Source organism: Ammospiza nelsoni, chromosome 4, assembly GCF_027579445.1.
Source record: "Ammospiza nelsoni isolate bAmmNel1 chromosome 4, bAmmNel1.pri, whole genome shotgun sequence".
NCBI classification, from domain to species: domain Eukaryota; kingdom Metazoa; phylum Chordata; class Aves; order Passeriformes; family Passerellidae; genus Ammospiza; species Ammospiza nelsoni.
This window is the reverse complement of record NC_080636.1, coordinates 23,245,817-23,267,535: the sequence shown is the minus strand read 5'-3', so window position 1 is coordinate 23,267,535 and position 21,719 is coordinate 23,245,817. Positions and strand designations below refer to the sequence as shown.

The window sequence follows — 21,719 nt, the reverse complement described above, 5'->3', positions numbered from 1 at the left end:
AACCTATCTACTTAAAAGCTCTTGACTCAAGTAAAATCCAGCAGCCATTAATCAAGTCTCTCAAAGGTCCTCTCTCCAAACACATTTTAACATTGGATGCAACCGTGTTTCAATTAAGTGGTGTCTTGCAATATTCCGGTAATTGATCAATATGAGTTGACACTACTAACAGATAAATAAAAGCTGTAAATTTTGTCAATAGATGGCATTCTTCCTCTCAGTCACTCTTAACTAATGTTCCAACATTACCTATAAAAAAATTTGCAGCAGCAGTTTGGTTTCAGATACCTCACCAACTATGGTCAACAACTGTTCTTTCACTTCACAATGGTTCTAGAATTCCCTCCTGTATCACAGGGACTGTCTGACCAGAACTACTGCATAAAACTTCTTCATAAAGCACTTCTTGCTGTGTCACTGTTCAGATTATAGATGACAAAACATCAGTCAGTAATTGTGCAGCATGCATAACTGCTATAGTCATAAAATGAAGACAAAAAACACTGGCACGCCCTTCATAATTATGTAAGGGATTAAATGCATATAACTATATTACAGAAATATTAACATTCCAAAGCAAATTATTCTAATGTCAGGAAACACCAGAAACTGGGCTGGCAGTAACTCTCATTTTGTTCCTCGAAGCATATGACTTCTAGATTAAAGTAAGCATACAATCACATTGCTCTTCCATGAGATCCCTGCCAAAATCAGAATAAACAATAAGTTCAAACTCCCCCCCCTCCCCCCCCACCAAGGGGTATTTACTATATCCTCATAATTAAATCTACTCAAAGGTATGTAAGTGTGCATGCATTTCACATCAACAAATTCTGCACTAAACATATTGCTGTTTTCCACTAGCAGGATATGCTGAATATCTGAGCACAGTACCCAGCTTTTGAAATTCTTGTCTACCTGAATCATTCAGCATCATGCAGAACCCAGTTCTGCAGACAGATATTTCAATCTTTTTTTACCCTCTACATGAGCTGCTATACAGTTTTTAACTTATGTAACACTCATGAGTGTTACATATTTAATTTCAAATAACTCTCAATACATTCTCTAAAACAGGCCTATTTTATAAGCCAAGGTAATGCTGACCTGGAGGGGGGGAAAATGGCAAGCTCTGACAAACCAACTGACCCAAGAAGGTTTCATTCTCTCTGAATGGAAAATAAACACCAAAACCAACACCCTTCTACCACCATTCAGATGCTCCCTAGTATTCAATTGCCTATATACAGATATTAAGTTATTACAATACTAAGTCTTGGATTTACAAGACTAAAACCCTCTGATTTTATAGATTCCCATATTATACTAAATTCTAACTAGAATGATTCCCTTCTCAATAGATCACCAGCATGAGTCTGTATTTTAGGTGAACATTCTCAATTTATTTGCCTGAGACTCTCCTTTTTATTGTTCTCCTTTTAAATTGAAGGCACATATCACAACCAGAATAAATTGTTTCCAGACATTATCATCTGTCAACTATACATCTGCAGATGATGAGATGGAGACACATGGGACAAGGGAGGGAGAGGGAAAAACCACCAGTATTTACTAGAATGTTGAGGGACTCTGGAATCTGCAGGGCACCCCCACCACTACAGCTGCTTCCACTTTTCTACTTTCTTTCTTCCAGATTAATTTCCCTTCTTGTCAGCTTCTGACATCCACCCCTGCCCAGTATTCTTCCATGTCAACCACTGTCATGCTATTTCTTTCTTCTTTTCCTGTCCTGGGTCCCAAAGCTAGAGGGGAGACTCTCCCTGCTCTCAGTCCAATGCTACTGCACCAGCTTCTAGTCCAGAAAAGCAAATCACAAGGGATGTCCTCCATTAGGGAAGATGTGACAACCAGATTTTCATTAGCAGTCACTAATGCTTTTGAGTACATACACTTCCTATAGCTCTAAAACAATTTCCAGATACTTTCCCCACCTGATGAAAATTTATTTTTTCAAAATAATGACAAATGGCATGTGTCCAATGTCAAGGGAATACTAAAGTCTCAGTGTTAGCTCAAAGGCATAGAGCAACTAGAGCACCTGAAGAACATGCAAAATAGTTTCATATTCCAAAAAAACAATTTATTTGCCTGAGACACTCCTTGATACTTTTTTATTGAAAGTACAAATTCAGATCAAAGTAGATACCTGGCATGAAAAAGTGAAGTAAAACTATGTTTTAAAGCCATTCAAATTTTTTATTTAAAAATTAAAAATCCTTACTTATCATGAAAGAACTTTAAATAGAAGGTATGTCTGCCAGTTCCATATATATTATACACAAAGTTTACAAGTACCAACACTATTGAGTAATTTTGTAGCTCTGCAGAAGCATGTTATATTAGCCTCTGTTAAAGCTTCTTTATGGAAGTTACCTTGCTTTTACCAGACTGTAAGAGATGCATAATTAGTAATACCAGCTTTAATAAACTAGAAAGTCAGTAAGGTATAATTTTTGAAGAGAGCTAAAGATATGAAGCTCTACTTACAGACTCCCCCACATCAGTATAAATTAAGTACTGGGACACACAGATGCCCAAAATTAATCCCAAATTTAACTTGCAACAGCATCTCTGCTTGAGATGGGAGAAATGCAATGTTTATGAATGATCACCACTCTAGATCACAGAAATACATGCACAGTTAATACATGCACTGAAGCTAAGTTTCTTAATGCTTCATGGTTAAGGAGCTCAAGCTCTCAAGACAGTAAACAAACAACTAGAAGTCAGAATTATACCAATTAAACCACTCTGCTCATATTTGTAAATTAACCTTGATATGGGATAGTCTATCCTACTGCCAAACAGATCTCTCCTCAGGGAACACAGAAGCTGAACTGAAAGAGTTTTTTAAGCTTATTAAAAAAAAAAAAAAAAACAACTATTTTAAAACATGTACCTCTACATTTTATGCTGTAATTATTTTTACAAACAAAGCATCTCAAGACACATGACTTGAAATGTACAACAATTGCATACACAAAAACTTTACTTGCCTTCATATGGTGTGTCCGGAGGTCCTGCTATTTCTCCTCTTAATTCTGTAAAATTCTCATCTACAAGATCTACTTTAATTTGATTTTTGCTCGTCTTAAAAATAAACAGAGAAACAAAGAATCATAAGTAAGCATTTCACATACAAATTTCCCCCAAAATATGCTGCTTTAAATTTTTAGAACAGTACTTTAAAGTAAGTAAACATTTAAAAATATAGTAACCTAAAGTTAATAGCTATCTTCCAGTTGAAATTTTACTTCATTAAAAACAGACTACTTGTGAAGCATTAGAAACTTCAGTACTATTTATACTATCACTAGAATATGCAAAGCAATCCAGCAACATATCTAAAATTGTACTTCAAAGTTGACTACATTTTAAAATGACTGTGATCTTTCAAATCAGCTATTAACTCCACATATGTAAATTATAAAATTAAATTGACCAAATTACACATCAGTTCTTTTCATATTTAGACCAATTTATTTCAAAACAGACATTTGTCACTTGCAATGGAGCACAAAAAGACTTCCCCAAACAGAGTAGTATTTTTAACATTACGAAGATCTAAACAGAATATTTTAGTCTTAAGTTCATGTATTTCTTTAATATTTAGACATAAGATACAATTTACTTTATGCACTTTAATTTTATTGTCACCTCCTCAACATTTTCACACCCCATATGAACTTCTCTACAAAATAAAAATAATGTACTTTGATACTGGAGAAAACATATGTTTTCCCAGAAACAGATTCTCCAGAAATGTTCAGCTAGAACTACTCATGCCATTGAATCTGCTTTCCAGGTCCAGAGAGCAGTATTAGTGAAAGCCATGAATCTCCCAGCCAGTAACTTTTACTGGGGAGTTGCAAAGCACAATCTCCTTTTAGAAAGATGTACCATCAAGTTTTCAGAGGTAAGGAATTACAGGTTTTTCCATTCTGCTACTTCTGCATACTGTGCTCACTGACTGCAATACAGATTTCTTAATTCCTGTGTTATTTTCTTGCAAGAACTGTTAGCATCTTTTCAGATCTTTTAAAATTGTTCCAACTAGTTCTATACAGCTGTGCTTCTTCTCACCCTCAGAGTAAAGGTGGTTGCTGGCAGCTACTGGAGAAGGATTAAGTCATATAAAGCTGCTGGGTGCCACGAGCTGGTTCCTGAATCTTCCAGTGATATGAACCATTAGGCACACAGCATTCACTGGACAACAGCTGGGAAATTACTTCTGCTTCTTTCCTGCAAATGTTCTATTCAATCAGTCCCACCAAAACAAAGAGTGCTCTTCTGACCAGGTATGTCCACAGATATAAAGATAAATCAAAGATTAGGTAAAAGTTTCACCATGTAAAAAATTCTAATTCACTAAATTAATCCAATAGTGAACTGGGAGCTTTTAACATCTGTAGTTACATACATTTGTATTTAAAACTTAAGATCCCTCCAATCCACACAAATGAGGCAGCACCTGCAGCTCTCCACAACAGCCAGGCACTGTCAAAAATTCTCTCTCTGAATTTGAACTTGATCTTATGTGACCTATCTTCTTGCAAGCTTTCCAACATCACTTTTAATTTTTTGCTCTCATGCTTCCAACTGGCAGCTTGGTCCAACACCTCACAATTCTTAAAAGCTTTCTCAAGTACAATTAGAAGTTACAATCTACTCATCCCCACTTGTGACAGCACTGCTTCCCAGCTTCAACAAGTTTTTCATATATCTAGTATTTATTCCCCTTGTAAAATAGATGGCATTTACACTGATTTTCCAGCCTTAATTTTGCTTTAAACGAGATGAAATTCTAATCTCACCATACTGATTTTTTTATAAAAGGTTCACTACTATGTCCCATGATCACCTAACCAGCCCTGCATACACAAATTTAGACAATGTCTCAGAATCTGTGCCATGAGCACTCTGTTGCACCCACTGAAGACACATCACAACCAGTATAACCTAAGAAAGATGAAATCTGTCTTTTTCATGGCAGCATGAAAAGGCTCAGATCAAGTGACAAGAGTCCCAGCAAGGACTCCTGCAGAAGCTTTTGTCCTCTCCAGTGACTGCACAGAGCTTTGTCAGAGGTACTGCCCCTGTGCATGGACTCCTCATTCCCAAAGCAGCAGAGTGGGTTAAATAACCAATACAGGTGAGTCACTGTAACTCTCTGTGCGGGTACTGCAGTCACTCAAACCTCAGCTGAGCTTCTCCTGCTCTCCCTCAGCCAACATCACCTGGCAAGCTCCAACTTGACAGCAGGAGTTCTTATCCTTTGCAAATAACTTCTCATTTAGAGGACTGTACTAATAGCAAACAGGATGAATTTCAATGATACAATCTAGGGTTAATCCATGCTGCAGCTTGCTTCATTTCCTACTTCACATTGTGCTTTTCCTCAGTGACCTCTTGCACACTCTTGTAGCAGCCTGGATATTCTCCTTCATATTCAGTTTCAATTAGTATTACACTGGCTGTTTTTCACAACAAATCCTTTCCAACTCCACAAATTTGTTTAAAAGCAATCAAACACACAGTCTGTCCCTAAGATCAGTTTCTTTCAGGAGTCAGTGATCCTGGTTCCCACTTTGAGATGACTGCTTCCGTTACTACAGCTGTAGCTGTCTCCATGCTGTGCACAGCACCTTAAGGAAAAACAGCAATACTGCACTGTTTTATTGCAGGGATTAACTTAATTTTGTATTCATGTTTAAATTCTACCATGTTCTCCATATACCAAATTAATTTTTTCTTCAAATAGCTGAAGATCCTTTGTTCCATGTTATTCTGACACTTTTCAAGGTTCAGCTCAGCTTCACCTTGACAAGTATTGCTTTATCCTTCATTCCTGGAGAAACAGCACCAAAGTGATTATTAAACAAATTAAATCTGGAGTGTTTTCCTACAACATTTCTCTTTAATGAGGATCATGTAGAATAAAATTACCTAATTTTAGCAGTTCTACAAAACAAATCCCTTCCCTCCACCTCTACCAACAATAGTGATCTTCAAAATTTTTCTAACACCAATAACCTTAGCACAGAATTTATGACTCAGCTTGTGATCTCACACCCCAAGTTGATTTTCCAGAAGCAGTCCTACAAAGACCTCAATACACTTCCACACCAAGTCTAAAACAACCTCACCTCCTGTTGATCCAGTAACAATTTAGTGACTAAATCACTGGGCTAGCAATTCCTGAAATATGAGCCATGCCATTACTCACAGCATTTATTTCCATAATTTCAGAGCAGAATTCTGTAACAATGCAGTGCACAGAAGTCCATCAGTAAAATCCTCTTCTAGAAATCTACGAGTTCAACACTAGCAGAACTTTCCATTATCACACCTGAAAATCATTTTGATCAAGACTGATCAAAAAAACGCAAACAACAAACAGAACACAAGACAGAGAGAAAGGAAAACTGATGCAACAATTTTCTGTTGCATCATGCAAGGGAATGCATGATGCCATTCCCTCTGTTTTTCTTGATAGTCTAGATGGATTATGCATAGCCATTTTTCTTTCTAATTCACACTAGGGTCTAGTCAAAAGATTTGTTGTCTTTTAGACCAACTCAACTGCTAAGATTCTTTTTGCAATGCTACAGTCCTGCTTAACCAATTTTATTGGAAACCTTGTGGAAACTAAACCCAAGTTTAAGAGACTAAACTAAAAGTATGACGCAGACAAGTTGGAGAAGATTCATACGATGACCTTTTATTCACTACTAAAAGCTTTATCTCTAAAAAGAAACCCAAATGAATCAATCCTTCATGAAGTGTCATTCTGTGAGCATCTTCCAAAGACAGGACACTTAATCACAGTAACCATTTATCGATAATATTTTGTCTTCACCTGCTTCCTCTTAAAAAATTCCAGAATGATACTGTCTAATTTTATGTTTTAGACACTTCCTTGCAAAGAACACACAATCCACTCCACCAGAAAATTTGAAGAATAAGTTCTGCCAGTGTGAAGACATAAACACACATCTTCACCTCTACTAAAATAATTTTAGAGAGCAGCTCTGGACTCTATAATATTACTCTCAGCAGATAACAAGCTCTTCTGTTCTCCTTACTCACCATAGTCTACAGGCCTTAATAAGGAGGGCCTGCCCATTCTGAGGGCCTGTCTGCCTTCTGCAGGAAATCCAACCTTTTTCCTGAGCTTTCAATACCATTTCCTTCTCTCTTCTTCAACCTGCCTTTAGAAACCTCTTTCATTTCTTCATGGCCTATTATCCTCTTCACTAGTCCAGTACCTCTACTCTTAAAAATCCAGTGTTTTCCTTGACATAAAATAAACAGACAAAACCATTACATATCAACACAAAAGAGCATATTAAGATAATAAAAACTGCATTGGTCTTCTAAATTTTATTTCTCACAAACAAAATACTATTTACTAGATTTACTAAAAGCAGAAGAAAATTATATATTCAAAGTTTGATCCTGGGTAAGTCTACTTCATAAAGACTGAAGCAGAGCAAACAGCTTTTTAGAAATAGGAATTATAATTACACCAGAACTTTTTATGCCTTCTAAAAAAGCCTCCAAATTCTTTAGTTATTTTGAAAAGGAGACTACTAGAGAGTGAATCTCAAGTAATCTGCATAAAAATGCCTATTATCAGAGCTGGTGATATATGGACAGATACTGGTAGGCTAAACTAAAAATTAAAGAATAAGATGTTTCTAATAATTTTTTCTTTAATTACATGGCCAGCAGTCTTGACATGCGTTGAACTCTCTTGAGTAGAAGCAAAAAAACCCAAAAAACCCAAACAAACCCAAACTCCAAATAAATCCCTCACATTTCCATGTCAGCCACGGCTACCAAACATCATAAACTTAATACTGGATGATGGCAACATACAAAAAAAGTTTTGAGTGAAGTTTTCCTAGAACCAATCAGCTCTACTTACTCCCCCCAGGACAATTTATTCACATCAGACCCTCAATCCCTGTATAATAAATTACTCTACAGAAACATAAATGCATCCATTAGCAAACATAATATGTTTTTAACTATTGGTGTCAAAACTAAAAAAGAAAATTATGTTTATTAGCAATATTAGCAACTTCAGCACGTTATTTTAAAAACAATAAAGCAGTGTCAAACTGTTACTTGCATGTTCTAGATCTGTCTCTCCTTACATTTTTAGATACCATGTGCAAATTCCAATCAAGTATCTTTGGGTATAAGGGACAAGGTGATAAATACCGTTTAGAAAAACAGAAAACAAGACACAAAATCACCTTAAACAGAATAAGATCTGGAAATTAAAACCTAGTGGCTACTTCTGAATTATGTTGTATGTGGGGAAAAAAACCTCCAATAACAACAACAAAAAGAACAAACAAACAATACCAAACCAAGCAAAATCACAAAACCCTGCTATTCCATACAGGAATTAATTACCTACAGTCTGTGATTTTACTGGTCTTATAAAATTATTTATACATACTCTATATTGGATCAAGTGCTGTTATTTTTTGTTAATTTACTTTGTTTTACAGAAGATAACTCAGAAAACTCTAGAAACAGATGCATGTATGTACATAAACAAAACTAAACCAGAAAAAACTAGCCTGAAAATATACATATATATGATAAATGATGCATACAAACATTGCACTAAAATCAGCTATGTATTAAAACTTTGTAATCATTCAGGGCTTTAAGACTAGGTCCCTTACACTTTAAGAAAGAGTTTTAAGGAAGTGACAAAAATCTTAAAAAATGTACATGCAAAAAATTCAGCAAAAATTAAGAAATAAACTTAAAAACTTTCTCTGGAATTTTCTCAACCAAGGACAAAGTCTGTGAAGGAGGTTTTGTATACGCAAAATGTTTTCAATCACTAATTGTTTCCCTAATCACAGAAACAAAATAAAATTACTTCTTTATCTTTGTGACAGGATTTTAAAATTTTTGATTCATTCATGAGGTAAACTGGCAATAACCACTTTTGAACCTACTAAAATACAATAAAAATTTAGTTACTTCTTTAATTACAACCATGACTTACAAATGTGAAGTAGGTACTTTTGAACATCCAAACATTTTATACTGACATTACAAAGTTCAATATTTAATACGCCAAATTAAGTGAGAAATCCTTCACCCTAGTCTGAAGCCATGATAGCAAAATTAAATTGTTATACTATAAAGTTACTAGTGCCTTATAAACTCTTTTTACCCTCCCACTCATTTTATATGCCAACACAACAGTCTTATTCTACATCAAAACCTCTCATGAACATATTTCACCAGATTTACAGAAAAAGATCACCTGACTATCCCTGTGAAATCCATAACACGATTTTTGCACAAGGCCATAAGTACTCTGAGTCAACTTGTTTTGAGCAAAAGACTCCAATATTTCAGCAGCAATTTACTCCAGAAAACAATCATTTAAATAAATTAAAAACCAAAACCAACTTCATCCTTCTTATCCTATTTACCAACTCTTTGCAAATCTGTGGATAAATATTCAAAGGAATTTTGCCTTGCAGTATTTATCTTGTTATTTTCTTATGTTCTTTTGCTAAGGCACCATTCTGAACTTATTCCAAATGGTTTAGGTCTCCCTCCTTCACTGACACGCTAGAAAGGAAGATTGCTAATAAAGGCTTGTGTCTTCAGCTGCTGTCTAAGAAGTCAATACCAGACTCTCATCTCCCTTCTTTTCAAACTAACACTTTCCTTTCTTAACCCCCTTGCTATCCCAGAGCAGGCCAGAGTAAATACACTGCATCCACTCAGTTCCCTCTTTCACAAGAAATGGGAAAACATAAAAAAGGGAGGTGTCACTCAAGAAAGCAAAGTGCAGGGCACTGTCATGCAGAAAAACAGCAAATTCAATGTACCCAAAAAAAAAACCAAACCAAAAACCAGTTTTATAATCCCACTGCCACCCCCTCAAAGAGCTACCAAAGCAAGAGGGAACAGTTCAATACTTCCAAAATATTCCTTCAGACTCACTCCAGCTTAAAGCCAAAATCAAGTGCATACCCTGAGCCTATTATGATTAAGAGAAGCAGGAATGCCACATAACTAGCACAGTGCTATGAAGCACACAGGCTGCACTAGCAGCTGAGCTCAGCAGATCACATCTGCATTCTAGAGCAAGCGCCTGCTGACCTTCAACGCACAGAGCAGCCACAGAAACAATCCAGGGCTGGGGCAGGGCAACGAGAGGAAACACTTCCGTCAAAAGCACATTAAAGAGTAGTTCTCTAGATAAGAAAGGGTCAATACCAAGAAATACATTTCCTTAAAATGCTCCCATGTTCTTTAAACCTATCAATAATTTCAGACATGGAAGTTCTACCAAATTTCACATTCTATTTCATCCCCCCATATCAACATATATTAGGTGACATATTACATCTGTCCTAGTAAAACTAGGTGACATTGGTTTTGCATACTATTTGTTTCATTTACTGATAAAAATACTATGTTACTAATAAGTAACTTGTATTTTAATGTATCTAAGGAGCTACAAGCATGAATACTGTGTGAATTCTGTATTACTGTTGCTTAGACAGTCTAGAATTTTCACATCTATCACAATATAAAAGAACAATACTGAGGGATATTCTTTTCCTGTCAGAACACAAAACATCTCAAATATTAAAACCATCTTCATTTTTCAAGAGTTAGACCTGTAGCACCACAAAGTTTTAGCACAATTTTTTAAATTAAAGGTAGGTAAATACCCACTCCTGCTAATGTTCAGCTGTTGAAACATCACTCTACCAAAACACTTAAGACACTGTACTTCCACGGTGCCTTAAACCAGTCTAACAGTGGCCAAGGTCCTACTTCCCTTCTTATCACAGAATTAATGTCAATGAGGGGGTAAGATTTTGTAATAGCACTCACACAACTGCACAGCAAACATCTGAAATAAGCACATATTAGCAAGACAGTTCTTTCACTTTAACCCAACCCCTGATTTGATTCACCACTGAACACTGCAAGTAAAAGAAGAAGCACAAAAACAGGAAGAAGAGGGATGTGACCCTGCTCCCTGGAACTGCCTTAGGACTAGTTAAAAGAACTCTGAAACTTCAGCTCCAGTGTCTGTCCAAACTATTTCTGACTAACCCATCACATCAGTCTGGGAGACCAGAGGTGTAACTGCCCCAGCTCTTGTGGCAGAAGCCCCAAGTGCAGTTACACAGTCACTGCTTGTGTCACTGAGGGACAGTGTGGTGACACTGGTAAAGCTGTGCCAGCCATGAAAGGTGTGTACATAACTGCTCATGCTCTCTCCTGCACTCCTCTAAGGGCCCCTGCACAGGCCATGTCCAGCTGTGCAAGATACTGACAGGACCTCAGAGCATAAACTGTGTGCAAGAGTTACCAAAGTGATCTGAGCCTGCTAAGATACTCGACATCAGTGTGGGCACAGTGCAAAGGACTCCTGCTCCCTTCAGAAGAGTAAGGCTGAAAGAAAAGATGCATTTTTTCTATCTTTTTATGCATGGTTCTGTTTTTGATGTAGAACTGAAATACCCTGCACATAAAGCATGCTTTAATAATAATTTTGAAACATTCTTTGAATTAACCATATTATGAACATACAAAACCATTTGATGCAGACTCTGCAGTAAATTCCATGTATCTACCCTACTTAGGTTAGCAATTCTACATATAAAGGAATCACAGGATTCAGTTCATTTTAAATTGATTATGCTAATTCAATCACAGTCTCAGAGCTTGAAGACTAGTGAAAATAGCTCAAGAACAGTTTTTCTGTGCTAGCTTCCCACATGGACACCCTTATTCCAAAGTGGAAGGGCTTACCTAAACACCATGAAGGCTCTAAGAGCCTCCCAAGAAAATACAACCCAGCTACCATGACTTCGATTCATGTATGCTGCCTAATTCCATCACACCCTCCAGTACTTTAACACATCCTAACACAGCAAAAACTCAAAAATACTTCCTCACAGCTCCTTTTCAGCTAAAAATAAAAAGTAAAATATTATCAGCTTGAACTAAAATACCTGTTTAAGTAAAATATGGACTAATGTATTTGTGTGTTTGAGTTTCTTCCTCCCTTCCTGAAACATTCCATAGATGTATTTAGAATCTGAAGGCATGTTACCTTAAACTTGTTTCTTTAAAAGTAATTAGACTTACAGTCTTTCATTAGTCTTTCCCAATCTGAACTGTTTATCATACTGGCTAATAATGAATAAAAATGATAAAATAGTGACCTTCAATTAGTTTCCTACATATTTTGTGACAAATAGACAGGACAGCCCTTATTAGCCATCCAACAGAAGAATGATACTCAGGATGAGCCCGGCTCTCCCAGATGTTGGCACAGCCAAACTGGAGTTACACTGCAGGCCTGACTTTTACAGTGTCCCATAAAGCACAACACTGAATGAAGCTTCCTCTGTAGCCACTGACACTCACAGCATCTCCCTCCTGTGCAGACACTCTGAAGGACAGACAGGAGCAATCCATTACTTTAGCAGAATTCTGTTGCAATATACTAGATTAACAAACACAGATCTGGTACTCCAAGAAAGTTACTTTTGCTACTCACAGAGATACTTTATTTATGATGCAGATATTAGTTCATTAAATACTCAGGGCAAGCATATTCAAGTGCTCCCAACTCTAATATTACAAATATTAACACTGATATAATCTCAAAGGAAAATTTTGGATAAATCAAGACTGCAGAAGTGGACTACATCCAACTCAGAATATTCAGTGATTCTGTGAAACCTCCCTCGAGCGCCATATAGAATATTATCTGCCAAACTTCCTACTCTTTGCCATAAAATAACTGAGTCGATTCCTTTGCTATATCTAAATTGCAGAAATTTTACTTAGCTTGTCAAAGACAATGAGATAGCCTGCCTGTTAATGATAAACTTTAACCTAAAGCATTTTCTCAATTTAATATCAGCAGCAATTATTAGTGTAAAAGTGATGAAGTATAATGACAACAGTCCTTATTAGGATTATGGAATCCAGGAATCTAAAAACCATTTAACAGGTAAATAATTTAAGAAACACTCTAAGTACTTGCACTAGCTTAATGAAAAATAAAGACCACTGGACTGTTACCCAGCAGTTCCTTGCAGTTTATACTTACACAAATTTATTATGATAAAATGTTAACTTTATTTAAATCTCATACTACATAAAGTGAACTAACCTTAGGACTCGTACACTTCCTTTCTATTAAAAGAACTCCTGAAAACAAGCACAGAAGAATGAATGCAAGACTGGAATTGGTAAAGGACTGGCTAAATTTTAGCACTGCTTTAGGTTCATAGAGGGTTGTTCTCAGAGGGTACCATCATCAGCTCCAATCTATTCCCTGGTCCTAAACTGATTAATCCACTCCTGTAACGAGGGACTGCTCTCCTTCCTCAGGTTTTTATGACATTACCAAAAACAACCAAATGAGTCTGACTCCAATGCAGACTTAGGTTTTTCTGTTTTCCACTTACTCCCAAAATGTTTAGGATTCTGCCAACTGATATATAGACCACTCACTGGAAATCTGGACCCAACTGGATACACAATAACATAAAAAAGGCACCAAGTGACACAGGCAAAAGCAATAGATCTATTCTATGCACAAATATTCTGCTACCAGTACTTGGCAAACTCATAGGTCTGGTCAAAGGATCACTAACATTGTATATTTTAAATCACAGACTTAATGCTAGTACTGATTAGTATCTACATAATACTGTTTCTAAAAGTGCACTGGTATTATACTCACAGAATTTGAGGAACAGCTACATGGTTCAGGTAAAGGGGTGTTAACTATAAATAAACCTAATAATTCTGAAACACCATCCCACACGTGAGAATAACATGCAGTTTTTTCACCACTTATGGACAAACTCGTTTGATGGCAAAGATGTACAGAACCATTCTCTGTTATTCCCCAGTAGAAACTAGAAGATATAACCAACACACCCCAGATAGGATTAAGGAAACCAAAGATGCACAGTAATGGTGTTCCACTATTGTTTTTATGCAGTTATAGGAAACAGATCTAAACCTTGTCTTGCCTAAAACTGTAGACATGGCTAAAAACACAGCAGACAAAATTATTTTTGGTGATGTACCAAAGATCTCACAAACAACTACTTTAAAGTTAAGATAATCTTCACATTTCAGAGAAATGAAGCTTAAAGAAGTAGTACAAATCTTGTATTTGTTCTACTTTCAGGGTTCCAAACTAGAACTTGTTCAACATAAAAACCCTGACAGCATTGCATCTACCAGAAAAACCCAGCCTCCAATTTATCATACAATAGTGAAAATTTTTAAACTAAAAGAAATGGTCTGTTTCAAAATTTTTCTATTTGTTTACAGGGAAAGGCTTTACCAGATGTGGCAAAAGAGTTGGAACCCTTTTATGTTTTCTTTGACAAACAGAAGCAGTAATTAAAAACCAAACTTATACAAGAGATTCTGTAATCATGCAGGTAGAGACAGCTGGGTGGCTTCTAGTCCCTACCTCCTGCTCAAAGCAGGTCCAATATGAGCAGGTTGTTTAAGAATGTGTTGAGTTTTGAACAACTCCAAGCACAGAGATTCTGCAAGCTTGCTGATCACACTGCTTAAATGTTTGACAACTACCATTGTAATTTTTTTTCAGTGTCTAGCCAGGATTTCCCATGTTGCAGTTTGTGTCTGCCACCTCTTACCATATTCCCATGCACTTCTGAGACAACTTTGGCTCTTCTCAGGAGTCTCTCATTAGGTATTTATAGATAACAGGAAGATGTCCCTCTCAATAGTTCTCTCAACAACATCAACTCTCTCACTGTCTTCTCACACATCCTGTACTCTTAACCACCTTGACAATTTTATGCTCAGTTCATTTGTGTTTGTATCTGAACACAGAACACCACAGTGTTCTCTCAAGCAGAGAACAGAGGTGAAGAATCACTTCTCACAACTCACTGGCTACACTCTTGCTACTGCAATCCAGTATGTGGTTGGACTTCTTTGCCACCATCACGTTCAACTGGCTTTTCACTAGGTCATGAAGTTCTTTTCCTGCTAGACTGCTTCCTTTCCAGTCAGTCTCCTGACTGTACATATGGATGCATGGAGTTACTTCCTCCCAGGTGTAGCACTTGGCACCTACCTCAGCTGAGCTTCAAAAGGTCCCTGCCAGGACATTCATTTCTCCAGCCCACTAAGATTCCATTTTGCATAGCAGCCCCAAGCTCCACACACACTTTTTTAATGGTATGCAGGCCTTTGGTACCAATATAATAATGACACTTTAGGCATTCTTATGTTTACACCTTTTTTTACCTTTATGCCTCTCAAGCAACTAAGCACACTCAAGCTTTTTTCACAGTTGTCCTGGTTTTGGCCAGAACAGAGTTAATTTTTTTCCTAGTAGCTGATACAGAGCTGGGTTTTGAATTTAGTCTGTGAATAATGTTGATAACACACTGATGTTGCTGGGTACAGCTTACTCTAAGTCAAGGACTTTATAGTTTCCCATGCTCTGCCAGTGAGCACAGGAACAGCAAGCCAGGAGGGTGCATGGCCAGGACAGCTGAGCCAAACTGGCCAAAGGGATGTGCCATCCCCCAGGATGTCACACTGAGTACAGAAACTGCGGGGATTGGCTGGGAGCTGCTGATTGCTGCTGGGATGGGCTGGGAACAGATGAATGGGTAGTGAGCAATTGCACTGGCATCCCTTGTCTTCATCCAGCTTTATTCTTCTCTCTCTTTTTGTAATCTCCCTTTCCATTATTTTTACTATATTTTACTTAAATTATTAAACTGCTCTTAACTCTTGGGTTTTATCTTTTTTCCAATTCTTCCTAGCCCACTGTGGGGAGTGGGGTATCTGACTGAGCAGCTGCACAGTCCTTGCTGGCCCCTGGGATTAAACAACGACAACAATCCCACTGCATTCACTAAACTTCTACTGATTTCAATGGGACTATTCTTACAAGTCAAAGGTTAAGCACATGTATCATCACAAAATGGAAACTGTTTAAAATATGTATGTTGCTGGCTCAGGAACCATAATAGAAGAAAATTCATTCTTATAAATACCTGCATTGCTTCTGCATGATAAATAGGAAGAAAAACAAGAATCCTACTAATGCTAAAGTACAATTACAACCAGAAGTTTCCACATTAGTGGATTCAGTATCTAAGACTGCCCAAATATAAGCAAACTAAAGCAATGAAGTTTTTAGGAGCTTGAAGATTAAATATCTATGGCTTTTCCAAAGAGCAAAAACATTTTCAGAGATGTTACTTAGTATCTTGCTATATACTGAAATAAATCACAAGATCTCTAAAGGCCTACTCACTAGTTCTTTACAAGTCCAAGAAAGGTATGGCAGACTACAGCTATTTTTCCCTTCCCTTTTGCCTGCAAATCACTGAAACACACAGCAGACTCCAAAACAAACACTCATTTCCTTCTTGGAAATCAAGTTCTTGAAGTTTTTGTTGTTAACCCACTATCTTTGCTTGAATGCTGTTTTGGGTTCAGGCAAATTGCAAATTTACACTGCTGCTTCATAACTGTTCATGAAGATACTCACACTCCATAACTGCAGCTGAGTTAAATTTACTGGCAGCTCTACCTGGATTTACCTGCCATAAATGTCTCTTCACATTTGTAAGAGAAGAACACTCCATGGCAGACATACCAGCAATTCTCCTCTTGCTAGAAGGAAGCTATGTTTCCCAAAGCGTCACCTTCAATACCAGATTAGAGTTTTCACTGCAAAAGTTATCAATTAGTAGAAAACACCTTACATTTCCACATGATAAAAGAAATTGGGTGGCCAATTAAACATTGAATCCTTCACTGCTAGCACAGTCTAATTTCTTCAAAGTAAACACTGATGCTTTATTAAATTACAAAAAACAAGTTACACATAATGTTTAACATACCTGATTAATTACAATACATCTCACCATCAGTCTTTAAGTGACCACAAGAACTTTCATGTTTCTATTCATTATTAAATGCCAGGCAAGTTCTCCCTCTCACAAGATAGCTACTTGCAAACAGAGAGCAGGTAAGGATTTGGCTACCCAATGCAGCATTCCAATAACTTAATCTAAAAATAACACAGCTAACCTTCACTAAAACTTTCTCCTACTTAGTAAAAGCAGGATACTATTCTCCTTCCACCTCTTCATTGGTTTCTGCATCATGCTGCAGCTTCATACTTTTGTTCAACATGCATTTTGTAGCTTTATAATTTCAGCCCATAAAACCAACAAAAAAACAGATTATTGAAATGACAGAACAAGGAGAGAAATAAAGTGGAACATCTGATCCCTTGCCTACACATATTTAACCAGTAAAGTTACTACCTAGATGAACTTAACAACTTTATCCTTGTTACAAATGCACCTACCTTAGAACTGTAAAGCCTTCTCCACACACAAAAGTAAGAAGTTTAAAAATCATACTTTAGAGAGCACTCCTGACAAAGAAACTTTGATTATTTTTATCTATTTGATTCAAATATTAAGAGATGCAAAGTTACAGGTATCCCTCTTATATAAACCATACCCTACTTCTTAAGGTAATATGTGTTTATAACAAAACTACAAATAATAAAGCAAGCAGTGCAGAAGCACTTTTCCTCAAGTGTGAAAAGACCTTAAATACTTTTACAAAACACTCAAGAAGTCCCAGACGCAACTTAGAAATATGGAAGATCCTTCATCTCTTACCTGTAAACCAGACAGCAAGGTAGTATTTCATATTTTAGTTATTTCCCAGGAATTGCATTCAAGGAAAAAGGAAGTGCTAAGTAACATGAAAAGTCTATTTAGTCCTGAGTGGCAAGGATTCCTAGATCCTTATCCATAGCAAGGATAAACACACTTTACAGTGAGTTTAGCACTTCCAACACATTCTTCAAATGCAGAAGGAATTAACTGTCATCCAGCTGCTCCAATTAAAAACATTTCTAGTTCCACCCCTCTATTTCAGCATAAAGGTGAGTAGTGGAAGAAGACAGAGAACAAACTTCCTATGTACTTTTCTCCCTGTGTGCCTACCCCCTTCCCAGGCATTTGGGCTCCTATTACATCTACAAGGAAAACGGGAGGAGGGGCTGCTCTTCAAGTAGTTTGAAGCATTAAATCAGGAATAATTTAAGAACAGATAATGTGAGCCACTTTGCTTTCAGAGAGGGACTTACAAACCTCTAAACAACAAATTTTACATTGCCATTCATTAAAAAGATTTATTTCTTTTTGAAGAAACCACGTTTAATAATAATTTTAGTAAATAGTAAGAAAACTCCTTTTTGTTTTGTGATTTGTAGTATTTAATTGGACTTTCATTCATCATCCCACTCCACATGTTTTCACACCCAGTGATAATGACACCATAGTTTGACTGCACTGGAATGTACAAACATTCACAAAAAAACTTTGCTTGCAACTTTGATAACCATTGAGTAATGCTGAAATTTTGCATTCAAGACATGGGAGTCAGTATAGCCTGTAAACAGCAATTTTATACATACTAATGTATCATGACACTTATGTAGCTTGCTAATGTTAGAAAAAAAAGAAATACCAAGAGTCTGCTGTACTATGATTTTGAAATTCCATTAATTGAATTTCATAAGAATTATGACCTTTTTTCTGGATAGCTTTAGGCAGCTCAAAGGCTATTTTCAAATAATATCCATTTTCAAACATCTGTAACTGCGTCCTAAAGACTAAACAAACAGAAATAATCAAAAATGAGCACACTAGATCCAACCTTTACAGTAAGAAAATTTACCATTCACCTCCCCAAAACCTATGTAAGTTAAGGTTTCTTTTATTTTCTCTACATAAAGCAAAGGGAAAGGGTTTTGAAGCCTTTAGAAAGCACATCCAAATAGACCTCTTTGTTTCCACAGTATCAGCTGGTTATACAGGGTATGAGGTCTACATTCTCTAGCATTGGTATAAAGGTATCCACCTAGAAATTTCTCTTGGTCTCCATGCAATTCTGTGTTTGCTGTGCAATAGCTTGGCAAAATCAGCCTGGGCTCTAAAGGCAGCTGTAAAACAAGGCACGTACATTTTTCTAGGGGCTAGTTCAAGATGCAAAGCAACAATGTTTTTAGCATACAATTTAAAAGTACATCAACTACTGCTACCCTAAACGTGTTTTCCTAAAGCCATTAGTACCTTTCAAAAATTATCCTCTCATTTTTTCTCTGTGAATATGTCCAGATTTCTGAAACACCAGCTTCAAGAGTTACACATTCACATTAATATTTCACAAGATCTAACCTGCAACATCATCCCAAGTAGGACGACAATGACGACACAACCATTAAAACCTATCTGGCTGACGTCCACCAACTCAGATACAGACACAGCAAAAGCTGTATTGATGCAAGCCTGCAAACACTGCTATTTATTCCCCCAAACTGATCAGAACTTCTTTACTGCTGCCCTCAAAGTAGACAGCCTCTCTTACTGACCACCACATACCTCTGAATATACTGATTGGGAAACGAGGTAACATGACTCAAATGAGTGAGGCTTTAAAAGCATCCTTCTGAAGGTGAGTAAGCCTGCAGTGGGATAAAGGAAGTTCTGTATACAGGGAAGCTAAATAGAGGCTTAATAGCAACCGCTAAAAAACCCCAAACATTAAACCCCTACCCTGCAGCCTCTGGCCTTGGCGAGCCGAAGGGGTCAGCTGAAGGGGATGTGTGGGATCACGTACCCCGGCTCATCCTCCCCAGTCCGCTCCATCCATCCATCATCCATCCATGCCTCCATCCCTGCCGGTGCCGCGCGGGCGGACGCGGGAGGGCGCGCGCCGGGGGTCCCCGCGGAGGCCGGGCCGGCCCCACCCGCTCCGCTCCGTGGCCTCCGGCCTGGCGGCGCTCCCGAGCACAGACGGCCGGCAGCCCCGGCCGGGGGCCGGCCCGCCCGGCCTCTTCGGGCCCTGCCGCCGCGCTTCCTGCGGCCCCCTCCTCCTCCTCCTCCTCCCAACGGCTGGCGCGCCCCGTCTCCCCAGGAATCGCCATTCCCCTCCCAGATGCCGTGGGACGGGCCCACCTCCAGCACGGGGAGGTGGGGCCGAGGGGGTGCGGGGTCCCCACGAAGGCCGGCGGGGCACCCGCACCGTCCACTGCTGCCCACGCTCACACGGGGGAGGGTGGTGGTGGCGGACGCGCAGGGGGTGGGGGGAGAGGCTCTGACCTCTTCGCTCTTCAGCACCTCCTTGAACTCCCGCTTGATCCTCTGCACCGCGATGTTGGCCATCTCCGCAGCGGGCACCCCTCGCCCCCTCCGCGCCGGGCCCAGCGAGCTCCGCCGCCGCTCCGCTGGAGAACTCCCGGCCCTACCAAAATGGCGCCCGCGCCGAGCATGCGCGAAAGGGTCGCCGCCGCTCCTCAGGAGGGGCCGCGGCAGCGCGGCCGGAGCGGCACCGGGGCGGCGGTGGGGCCGGGGGGGCCGTGGCTGGACGCTGCCTGTGGGGCGACTGCGGCGAGTGGGCTCTGGGCCGCCGCCTCCCCGCTGACCCCGAAGGAAGGGTGCGCTGCCCACCTGTGGAGGCGCAGGGGTTCTCCCCGCCGGCCGCCCACCCGCCCGTCCCGGGAGACACCTGCCCGAGCCGCTCGCCCTGTCACGGGCCGGGCGGGCCCGTGGCGAGAGCGTGAGGAGGCAGCCCTCAGGCAGAACCCCGCCGCGGGCGGGCCTCGGGGCACGGCTGAGGCCGTTGTGTCGTCATGGCTCCCGCCCGGCCCTGCACCGGCAGCGGGGTGAGCCCTGAGGCGGCGGGCCGGCGAACGGCTGAAGGAGCGCCTTGGGAGGGCCGGGCCCGGCCCGGTCCGGTCCGCGGCAGCGAAGAAGTGGCTGAGGTGTCGCGGAGGAAACAGCTGGCTCAAGGAGCAGCTGGTATGTCTGCTGCTGAAGCCCCCAGCAAAAAGAACTAGGGGGCTCCCACGTAACTTGAGAATCTGCTCACCCGGGCCCATAACAGCGGTTCTCATCTATTTTTTCCCCCATTATGCTCGGCAGAGAAGAATGTTATGCCTTCCACGTCTCTCCCCCAGACCTGCTCCTCGTCCTCTTCCCCCCTCCCCCTGGAGGCGCTGGTGTCTCCTCACACGGGAGCAGGAGAACTTGCAGGCCCAGAAACAGGTCACTTAATGGGGACAGTGAAAGCAACTGCTGCTTTACACAGATTCTGCTACAATGTTTTAAAAGTAGAGTAAAAGGCAAAGGTCAGCCCTTTGTAATGGACATTTTATTGAAGAAGCAAACGTGGGCACCCACGATGCTGCTTCTGTTCTGAAATCTGAAATAGGGAAACAGCAACCATAACTTCTAACCTGAGGTGTATAAAGTAAGGTATGGGATCGAAGAGCATAGATCTTCAGAGGAGAACATGAGATTGGATTTTGAACTATTTATTCAGGAGCTAGAGGCTTTCGAGACATTAAGGTTTACAGGAACACTTTATAGGGCCCCCTTTTAACGGTGCAGTGCAGGACAACGTACAACACAGACATTTATCTCAACAAATGTCAACTTCTGGTAGGGCTGTTATCTACAAGTGCCATTCATTCACCTCCATTAGTATACACAGCATTTTAACTACTATATACACTATAAAGAAAATACAAGCAACAAAAAAATATATTTTTTTAAAATCTGTCAACT

At 39.3% G+C, this 21,719-nt stretch overlaps 1 protein-coding gene across 2 annotated transcripts in view; it reads right to left on the bottom strand.

The window, feature by feature from the left end:
• UBE2K (ubiquitin conjugating enzyme E2 K) overlaps positions 1–20,421 on the bottom strand; it is a 38,178-nt gene extending 17,757 nt beyond the window's left edge. Inside the window, exons 1-3 of one of the 2 annotated variants that reach the window (XM_059469789.1) lie at positions 20,253–20,355; positions 19,533–19,615; positions 3,018–3,111 (exon numbers count right to left, since the gene is read on the bottom strand). In XM_059469789.1, coding sequence (XP_059325772.1) covers positions 3,018–3,111; positions 19,533–19,595 — 157 coding nt within the window. In that variant the 5' untranslated portion in view covers positions 19,596–19,615; positions 20,253–20,355. Of the gene's footprint in view, positions 1–3,017; positions 3,112–19,532; positions 19,616–20,252 lie in introns of both variants that reach the window. The other variant, XM_059469788.1, reaches the window with a different exon arrangement.
• Positions 20,422–21,719: the final 1,298 nt, after the last annotated feature.